The sequence below is a fragment of the Mandrillus leucophaeus genome, unplaced genomic scaffold, assembly GCF_000951045.1.
Source record: "Mandrillus leucophaeus isolate KB7577 unplaced genomic scaffold, Mleu.le_1.0 Scaffold60, whole genome shotgun sequence".
In the NCBI taxonomy this organism is placed as follows: domain Eukaryota; kingdom Metazoa; phylum Chordata; class Mammalia; order Primates; family Cercopithecidae; genus Mandrillus; species Mandrillus leucophaeus.
Window position 1 is genome coordinate 6,648,964 of NW_012106475.1, and position 10,448 is coordinate 6,659,411.

A 10,448-nucleotide genomic window follows, 5' to 3' on the forward strand; every position below is an offset into this window, starting at 1 on the left:
ACTCTGAGGTTGGCTTTGTTTTTTAAAGAGCAGATTATAATAGTAGTTTTGTCAAGAAAAGTGATTTAAACGGCCTCTTCGTTAAGCCAAACGTGTGATTTAGAGTAGAGCGGAGGCTGCCAAGCGCGTCGGGAAAGGCGGAGCCCCACATTCGGCCCCGCCCAGGTAACGCCGCCTTCCGGGCTTTGTTAACTCACGCGCGCTGCTGCGTCAACTCAGCCGTGGGGAGGGGCGGAGCCGCAGGGCGGGGCGGGGCGCGTTGATGTGACGTGGCTGCGCGCGCCGCTTTCTGTTGCCGGCCGCGATGGCGGCTACGCCGGAGTCCTCGCTGGAGGACCCACTGCGGAGCTTTGTACGCGTTTTGGAGAAGCGGGATGGTACGGTGCTACGACTACAGCAGTATGGCTCCGGCGGCGTGGGTTGTGTTGTTTGGGACGCTGCCATTGTCCTTTCTAAATACCTGGAAACGCCCGAGTTTTCTGGCGACGGGGCCCACGCGCTGAGCCGGCGGTCGGTGCTGGAGCTGGGTTCGGGTACCGGGGCCGTGGGGCTCATGGCCGCTACCCTTGGGTAAGAGCTGACGGGCAGGCGGGATGTGGGGGCACCTTCTTGCTGGAGAAATCCAGATTACAGGTTTTCCCGCCTGTGCTTACACCTCAGTCGACGTTATTTTATAGGGCTGATGTTGTAGTCACCGATCTTGAGGAATTGCAAGACTTGCTGAAGATGAATATTAATATGAACAAGCATCTTGTCACTGGTTCTGTTCAAGCCAAGGTACTGAAATGGTTTGTATGGCCTTTCAGCTTGTTTTAAGATATCGATTTGTAGTTTGTTTTAAATTGCGTTTCATTAAAAGGATGGAAGGGGACTTTTCGGTTCTTTATAAAACAAGAGTATTTTGAATTATTAAAACAACAATTGAAATATTTGTTTGACATTTTTAAGGGGGGAAGAAATAGAAGGCTTTCCTTCTCCACCCGACTATATACTGATGGCCGACTGCATATACTATGAAGAGGTAAGTATTCAGTGAGTGAAATATCTTCATTTAGAAGATGAACCACATTTCATGGATTCTGAAGCACACGTTTCTTCACATTTTAACATCTTTGAATCCGGGATTTGCCTTATAGTTGATGCAGTAAAGAAAAGATAAAAGTCACCATGGACCATTTGTATATATGCTCATCATTAACATACCGGCCTGGTGAAGCATGTTGAGAAAAGTGTTACATGCATTTTACTCACGGCTTCTGTAAAAATTTTAAAGGATTTTGTCAATTGGATGTTATGAAAAGCCAAAATCGTCTCTTTTTCCCTTGGTTGTTCCCAGGGAACATGTTAACCATGACATTGAGAATTAAGTTGTAAATAATTCACTGTTCTTTGCTTTAAATATCAGTTTGGGCCGGGCGCGGTAGTTCACCCCCGTAATCCCAGCACTCGGGAGGCCAAGGCAGGTGGGTCACCTGAGGTCGGAAGTTCGAGACCAGCCTGACCTACATGACAAAACTTGTCTCTACTAAAAATACAAAATTAGCCTGGCGTGGTGGTGCATGCGTGTAATCCCAGTTATTTGGGAGGCTGAGGCAGGAGGATCGCTTGAACCTGGGAGGCGGAGGTTACAGTGAGCTGAGATAGCGCCGTTGCATTCTAGCCTGGGCAACAAGAGCGAAACTCCATCTCAAAAAAAAAAAAAGGTGCATCAGTTTGTGTAGTGTTGTGGGCATCAGTTATTTTAAAAATAATTAGCATTGAACCAAGTTAGGGTCAGATTTAACTTTTGTAGGGTAAATTGTTGATTATTTAAATCTCAAATTACATAAAATTAAACTCTTGAGTAAAGTTGATTACATTTGTTTTTCCATGAGAACTCCAAAATGCAGTTGTCTGAATCCTTTTTCTGGAAAGGGAAATCAGCACATGGTTTAATTAAGAGGAGCTTACCCAATCGTTAGTTACAGAGGGGTTTTTGTTTGTTTTAAGGTAGGGGTCTTGCTCTGTCACACATGTTGTAATGCGGTGGAGTGAGCATAGCTCACTGTAACCTTGAGCCCCTGAGACTCAGTCCTCCCATTCAGCCTCCTCAATAGCTAGGACTATAGGTGTGCACCAGCATGCTGGCTAATTTTTCAACTTTTTGTAAGGTGTGTGTGGAGGGGGAGTGTCTCTCGCTGTATTTTCCTGGCTGGTCTTGAACTCCTGGTTTCAAGCAATCTTTCATCTCTGCCTTCCAAAGTGTTGATATTAGAGGTGTGAACCACCACACCTAGCCTAGAGCTTTAATTACATGTACTTTGTTGGATTGATTCAAAGATGGATAAATTGTAGGGGAACTATAAATATCCCTCTACCTCCTCAACCCACTTTTAGAGTAGAAAAAATTTTTAAATCATAAACAAAAAGTATATTCTTTTTTAAATAGTCTTTGGAGCCATTGCTGAAAACTCTAAAAGATATCAGTGGATTTGAAACTTGTATTATATGTTGTTATGAACAACGAACAATGGGAAAAAATCCAGAAATTGAGAAAAAATATTTTGAGGTAAGTATTAAGTGCTGTATTATCTTTGTAGTGATTTCCCTTCAGGGAGGCTGTATGTGACTTTTCAAGTATTTTATGGTAATTTTGGGTGGGGAAAACATTGTTTGTGTGAAGCTGAGAAAAGGATCTTCACAGCCCATGATTCTGCAGAGCTCCCCTTTTTCATCTTTTCTGATCCTTTATTTCATTTCTAATTAGTTGATCCTATGGCTACAGAAGAATGTTAAATAATACTGGTGCCACTCCTTTTTAAGAACAGTATTCAGTGTTTATTCCACATGATACTGCCTTTGGGGAACATATTAATGATGTATGTATTACCTTTGGAGAATGCGTGATAGAAATGTGCAGGTGAGGCCAGGCGCGGTGGCTCAAGCCTGTAATCCTAGCACTTTGGGAGGCCGAAACGGGTGGATCACGAGGTCAGGAGATCAAGACCATCCTGGCTAACACGGTGAAACCCCGTCTCTACTAAAAAATACAAAAAAACTAGCCGGGCGAGGTGGCGGGCGCCTGTAGTCCCAGCTACTCGGGAGGCTGAGGCAGGAGAATGGTGTAAACCCAGGAGGCGGAGCTTGCTGAGATCCGGCCACTGCACTCCAGCCTGGGCGACAGAGCGAGACTCCGTCTCAAAAAAAAAAAAAAAGAAATGTGCAGGTGATAAGTTGTTTTTGTTTGTTTGTTTGTTTTTGTTTTTGTTTTGAGACAGGGTTTCACCCTATAGCCCATGCCGGAGTGCAGTGGCATAGTCAGGGCTCACTGCATCCTCAACCTCCTAGGCTCAAGTGATCCTTCTGCCTCAGCCCCCACGAGTAACTGGGACAAAAGGCATGTATTACCACACTCGACTCACTTTTTGTGTTTTTTTGTAGAGATGGGGTTTTCCCATGTTGCCAAGTGATAAGTTTTTACTTCTGTGTTTTTGTCTACATATTTATGAAACCTCCAACCTAGATAACTGTCTACTTTTAGGGTCTTTTTTTTTTCTTTAACTTTTTGTTCTGAAGTAGTTAGAAAAGACTTACACAAAGTTGCAAATATAGTATATAGGGTTTTATGTATCTGTCACCCTTCTTCCCCTAGTGATAACCCAAACCCTTTTTATGGACACAAATCTATCACATTGTGAGTAGATTTCTATCTACTGTCACATTGTGAGTACGCTTTTGAGGGTACATCTATATAGGCCTGCAGTTTTGTCTGCTGAAAGGACTACTTTGGTTTAATGAGACAGCAGGTATATGACTGCCTCAAGTAACATATACTAAAATGTTTTTTTTGTTTTCATGTTTTTCTTGAATATGAAAAATGCTCATGTTTTGAAATGATTCATAATGACAATTTCTTACTGTTAAACAGCTTTTACTGATAAAGCATATGTAAAATGCATACCTATCAGTCAAGTGCTGAGCTTAATTTTTCATGTGTATACACCCAAGTGACTATTACCAACATAAAGATAGAGGACATTTTCAGGATCTTGGAAGGTTTGCACACTGCCCTTTCCCAGGCAGTACTCCTCAAAGGGTAACCACTGGCCAGGCACGGTGGCTCATGCCTGTAATCCCAGCGCTTTGGGAGTCCGAGATGGGCGGATCACGAGGTCAGGAGTTCGAGACCAGCCTGGCCAATATGGTGAAACCCTTTCTTTACAAAAAATACAAAAATTAGCTGGGTGTGGTGTTACACTCCTGTAATCCCAGCTACTCAGGAGGCTGAGGCAGGAGAATTGCTTGAACCCAGGGAGGCGGAGGTTGCAGTGAGCCAAGATCGCACCACTGCACGCCAGCCTGGGTGACAGAGTGAGACTGTCTCAAAAAAAAAAAAAAAAAAAAAAAGATAACCACCATTCTGAGTTCTGTCACCCACAGGTCAGTTCATATTACTGAATTTGAAGTATGTCTCTTAAATTTACAGCTCCTTCAGCTAGACTTTGACTTTGAAGAAATTCCTTTGGAAAAACATGATGAAGAGTATCGAAGTGAAGATATTCATATTATATACATCAGAAAGAAAAAGTCGGTAAATAACATTCTCAGTTCTTCATTCTCCAAGGAGGTTTCATCAGCTGGACACTATTTCAGGGCATATGTGTGGTATGAGCGTTGATTTTGATGTGGAGAAACAGCTATAATGATTCACTGGACTCAGGCACTAACTTTAGTGTCAAGATAATTTAATCTATCTTGCCTTGGGTTTTTGCTCTAAAGCCAGGTTTTTTTTTTTTTTTTTCCTTTTTCTTTTTTCTTTTTTTGTATTTTTTAAGTAGAGACACGTTTCACTGTGTTGCCTAGACTGGTGTCGAACTCCTGGGCTCAAGTGATCCGCCCACTTCGGCCTCCCAAAGTTCTGGGATTACAGGCATCAGCCACCATATGTGGCCAGGCTTCTCTTTTAAAGGCCTTTTCCAGCTTTTCCATAGGTGTAATTTGTATAGCTCTATAATTGGGTATTATCTCAAACAAGTGATTAGCTATTTATAAGTTTTTTATCTCTGTGAGATTTTAAAATACTAGCTCTTACCTTTGTGAACTTTTCCTTATTAAAAATTTTTTACAGAAAATGAAATATAGCAAGGCAGATGAGTCCATAAAAAATAAATGTACTCAATTAAGTAGAATTTATGTATCTTCCCCCTTTTTGGTGCATGTTTTACCTGGTATAATAATCACATTTTATGCAGGTTGCCTCAGTGATACCTAGGGTTTGAACCTGTAGAAAGAGGGAAGAATTGTACTTCTTCCTTTTTATTTTGAAACAGGGTCTCACTCCGTCATCCAGGCTGGAGTACAGCGGTGCAATCTCAGCTTGCTGCAACCTCTGCCTCACAGGCTCAAGAAATGGTCCTCCCACCTCAGCCTCCTGAGTACCTGGGACCATAGGCATGCACCACCATGCCCAGCTAATTTTTGTATTTTTTTCTGTAGAGTGGGAGTTTCGCCATGTTGTCCAGGCTAGTCTTGCACTCCTGGACTCGAGTGATCTGCCCACCTCGACCTCCCAAATTGTTGGGATTACAGGTCTGAGCCACTGCACCTGGCCCTTTCATCTATTTTTGTATTCCCAGCACCTTTGGTATATGTAACCTAGTGTAAGGCAGGGAGATGATTACTTTTATGAATTAAGGATGCTGGATTCAATAAGCCCACACTTTTTTCTGTCATCTTTGATTATGTTTGTGATAAAGTTTTCTGATTATATGAATTCTAGTCAAAAGCAAATAAAACTTAGTTTTACGGAACAAAAGTAGGTGTTAGGACTAAATCTAAGTAAAAAGGCAGCAGTGGGATTATTCAGATTAACATTTATGTGGCACAGTGCCAAAGATACAAAAAAATTAAAACTTGGTGCTTTAAGAGATCCGTTTTAACTGAAGCTGTTGTGCAGTTTTAAAAGTAGAATTTTTTTGGAGACATAAAGATTTTGTGTTTCCTGAATATAAAGGCTTTTTTTTGTTTTGGCAAAAAAAAAAACACCTATTTTTAGTTGATGTAATTCACCATAAAATTCATGCTTTTAAGGTGTACAATTTGGTGGTTTTTAGTATATTCAAATAGTTATGTAAATCACCACTTTCTAATTTTTAACGATTTCGTCACCCCACAGAGAAGCCTCTTACCCATTAGCAGTCACTCCCTGTTACCCCTGTCCCCAGCTGCTGGCAACCACTAATCTCTCTTTGGATTTGCCTATTCTGCTCATCATATGTAACGAGTCACATACTATGTGGTCTCTTGTGCCTGTATTCTTTCACTCAGCACAGTATTCTCAAGCCTTATCTACATTGTAGCACGCATTAGCACTTAACTCCTTTTTGTGGCTGAATAATAGTCCTTTATATGGCTATACCACACCTTATCCATCCATTGATGAGATGAATAATGCTGCTATGAACATTCATCTACGAATTTTTGTGTGAACATGTTTTCAGACCTCTTGAATATTTTAGAGGAATTGCAAGGTTATATGGGACCTCTGTTTAACTTTTTGAAGACTTGCAAACTGTATTCCAAATCTACCATACCATTATACATTCTCACCAGCAGTGTATGAGGGTTCCAGTTTTCTCCACATTTTTACCAACATTTGTTAATTATACCCATCTCAGTGGATATGAGATAGTCCCTAAACTGTGGTTTTCATTTCTCTAATGACTAATGATGTTGGGTATCTTTTCTGTATTTAGAAGAAATGCTTGGCCCATTTTCAGATTGATTTATTTGTCTTTTTGCTTTTGAGTTGTGAGAGTTCTTTATATATTCTGAATACTAGACACTTACAGATGCATGATTTGTGAATATTTTCTCCCATTCTGTGGGTTGTCTTTTCATTTTCTTGATAGTGTGTCTTTTATTTTCTTTATTATTTTCTTAATTTTCTTTTGAGAGAGTCTTGCACTGTCACCCAGTCTGGAGTGCAGTGGCATGATCTTGGCTCAGTGCAACCTCTGCCTCCCAGGTTCAAGTGATTCTCCTGTGTGAGCCTCTCAAGTAGCTGGGACTACAGGCATGTGCCATGATGCCCGGCTAATTTTTTTGTGTTTTTAGGAGAGACTGGGTTTCACTATGTTGACCAGGCTTGTGTCGAACTCCTGGCCTCAAGTGCTCTGCTGCCTCAGCCTCCCAAAGTGCTGAGATTATAGGTGTGAGCCATCACACCTGGCCTATGGTGTGTCTTTTGAAGCACAAGTATTTTAATTTTGATAATGTCCAGTGCATCTGTTCTTTCTTCACTTGCCTGTTAGGTGTCAGCGAGGAACCATCTATAAACATGCATGGTTGTTCACTTAAATTGCACGTAACCACTGTTAGGCATACTAGGCATTGTGAGGCCTATTAGGCATTATTAAATACCCTGTAAATAGTTTGTGGTAAATCAATCTTTTAAGTTTCCTTTTTTTTTCTTATAGAAATTTACATCGTGAAGCCTTTAATCATTTTACCCAAGCCTCTAACAACCTGGGTGAACTAAAGATGTGAATACAGCATGGGAAGATTGTGTTCACAGATTTTTTTCTGGCACATCCTTAGAGAGCCGATGTATAAATGACGACCACAATGGGCTGCCTGCAATACGAAAAATGCCTGCTTACCTGCCTGCCTGCCAATGGCCCTGAATCTAGCTTAGGTTACTTAGTTCAGCATCAAGTTCTACTTAAAAGAAATGTTGAGAATCAGTTATTCAAATAAAAATTGGTTTTGAGGTGAGGCTAAAATCTGCCAAAAACAGTGAACCAGTATGATTGACTTGACCTTTTACAGGAAACTAGAGATAAATTTCTGAAGAGAACTGTCTACTATTATATAATAATGTTTTAAATTCAAACTAGTAAATTTTAGTTTGTCTCCAAAGTTTAACAGGTTTTCATTTTGTACATAATTATACAATATTTATCATTTGTATTTTCCACTTCATTTCTTTTAAAATATTGTTAATACTTAAATGTTCTTTTAATTTTAAGAAGAACTGAGATACTGTCTTGTGTACTTATATTAGCCAAAGTTTTCTTTTCCTCCACCATACATATCTGTGTGATTTAATCAGTAAATTATATTGTAATGAGTTGCTAAGAAGACAAATCAGAAGATTGGAGGAACAAAAGATATCTTTACAGATTTTTCATTTGATAATGGAGTGAGAATAGAAAGACCAGTTTCAGGCTTATGCACTTACGTGGCTCATGTACTTTTCTTTATGTATATGTTCCAGGAAAATCTGGCTTAAAAGTACTGGTATTGTTTATATGAAACAGTGAAAGGTTTTTGAATAACTACAAATGTAGTTCTGTATGTATATACCAAATGAATTTTTGTTCTGTGTCTCTGTTTTATGTTATGAAGCCATTTGCTCATATACAATAATCTGTCAAGGACTTTAATCATATTTGTTCCAAAGAGTAGTAGCCGGATAGAATTTTGGTATTTACAGGCATTGGTGCTAGATGGTACATTTTATGTCTTAAAATAAACATTGTTTTTGAGACCTTGTGACTTTGTGAATTTCAGAAATACCTCTGAAGAAAGTAAACATCTAAGCAGTTAACTGCTTTCCAGAAAGAGCAAAAGCAGTCCTATTTAGAGACATTAAGGATACAAGTCAAGAAATCAGTTCATTCTTTTCAGGTTTATTTCAATCTTAAAAGTCTCCATTGCTGATTTTTGGGGTTCCCCCCCGCCGCAAAATATTTTGTTCATACTGCCCTTAGCATTTCATTAAGCAGTTTGCAAGGCAGTATAATCTAAATGTATGGTGCTTTGTGAGGTACAGATAGTGCTAGCTGTTATTAATGATGTCTTAGGACAAATGACCACTTTTTAGCTTGTTTTATAACATTATGAAATTTGTAAAAATAAGTTTGACCTTGACTATAGTAGTCCACCCAGGTTAGTTAAATGTCTTTTCACCCTCCAATTTTTATGCCCTCCTGCTTTCTCTCTACTTTTTTTTTTGAAACGGTTTTGTTCTGTTGCCCAGGCTGGAGTGCAGTAGTGGCACAGTCTTGCTTACTGCAGCCTTCTCCCAGGCTCCGGTGATCCTCCTACCTCAGCCTCCTTAGTAACTGGAAATACAGGTGTGCCACCACGCCTGGCTAGCTTTGTTGTATTTTTTGTAGAGCCAGGGTTTCACCATATTGCCCAGGCTGGTCTCAAACTCCTGGACCCAAGTGATCCACCCTCCTTAGCTCCCCAGAGTGCTGGGATTACTAGCCATGAGCCACTGTACCTGGCCCTCTTTTAATACACACTATCTGTGTGTCTTCAGCCTGAACTTTATTTTAGTTTAGCCCTTGATTTCACTTATATGAAAACCCAGCTCTTTTAGTTCAGAAAAATGAAACCACTCATTTCCTGGAGGAATCAGCCTGAAGTCAGCCTCTATGCAACTTTGCCAAAATCACACTCTTGCTTGACTTCCTCCCCCTTCCTGTTCGGCTATTCCCATTCCTTATCTTGATAAATGTTTGCGTACATTCCTCTCTGTTTGCTTCTGGAGAACTCACCTAAGTACTGACTGTAGAGGAAATTTGTAATTGAAAGTCAAATAGGCCCCACATGGTGGCTCACGCCTGTAATCCTAGTACTTTGGGAGGCCGAGGCGGGCTGATCTCCTGAGGTCAGGAGTTGGATACCAGCCTGGCCAGCATAGTGAAACTCTGTCTCTACTAAAAATACAGAAATTAGCCGGGCATGGTGGCGTGCACTGTAATCCCAGCTACTTCGGAGGCTAAGGCAGGAGAATTGCTTGAACCCCAGAGTGGAGGCTGCAGTGAGCTGAGATGGAGCCACTGCACTCCAGCCTGGGTGACAGACTCCGTCTCAAAAAAAAAAAAAGTCAAATAGGATATCTTTCCTGTTCTGGAATAAAGCCAAAACTGAAGTCATAAGGTGCCAATCCTCACATTCTAAGATTAGACCAGTGGTGGTTAGGCCCAGTGAATGCTACAGGGTTTAGCTGAAGGCTGCCAGTTCAGAGAACATGCTCCATCACCAACCACTATTCCACAGACAGCTGGGGAGCCCTGGAAGAGGTCTCCTCTTGGTGGAGTCCATTGTTAGGGAATGTAATTTAGTCTTTTGGGCTTTCAAATGTGGAGAAGTAACAGATTGTACCTGCACTCACAAACCACAGGAGGAGGCTGAGTGAGGTGGCTCATGCCTGTAATCCCAGCACTTTGGGAGGCCAAGGCAGGCAAATGACTTGAGCCAAGGAGCTTGAGACCAGGCTGGGCAACATAGCAAGACCCTGTTTCTACAAAACATACAAAAAATTACTTGGGTGTGGTGGTGTACGCCTGTAGTCCCATCCATACTAGCGAGGCTGATGTGGGAGGTTCTGAGCCCAGGGAGGTTGAGACTGCAGTGAGCCATGATTGCACCACTGCACTCCAGCCTGGGTGACA

The 10,448-nt window shown here is 41.1% G+C and overlaps 1 protein-coding gene across 2 annotated transcripts; it reads left to right on the forward strand.

The window, feature by feature from the left end:
- The first annotated feature begins 92 nt into the window (after positions 1-92).
- VCPKMT (valosin containing protein lysine (K) methyltransferase) lies at positions 93-8,535 on the forward strand. 2 transcript variants are annotated; one of them, XM_011999758.1, is made up of 6 exons: positions 93-570; positions 678-788; positions 949-1,021; positions 2,429-2,548; positions 4,466-4,570; positions 7,458-8,535. In XM_011999758.1, the coding sequence occupies exons 1-6, from the start codon at positions 305-307 to the stop codon at positions 7,470-7,472; spliced, it is 690 nt and encodes a 229-aa protein (XP_011855148.1). In that variant the 5' UTR covers positions 93-304; the 3' UTR covers positions 7,473-8,535. The 2 variants fall into 2 exon arrangements, with proteins under 2 accessions (XP_011855148.1, XP_011855149.1); XM_011999759.1 differs by lacking the exon at positions 4,466-4,570.
- Positions 8,536-10,448: the final 1,913 nt, after the last annotated feature.

Bases quoted from the DNA above. Each gene is read 5' to 3' on its own strand.
- VCPKMT (XM_011999758.1), top strand. From the start codon at position 305: ATGGCGGCTACGCCGGAGTCCTCGCTGGAGGACCCACTGCGGAGCTTT. The intron at 789-948 runs GTTTGTATGGCC...GACATTTTTAAG, and splicing joins CAAGCCAAGGTACTGAAATG to GGGGGAAGAAATAGAAGGCT. The intron at 2,549-4,465 runs GTAAGTATTAAG...TTAAATTTACAG, and splicing joins TTGAGAAAAAATATTTTGAG to CTCCTTCAGCTAGACTTTGA.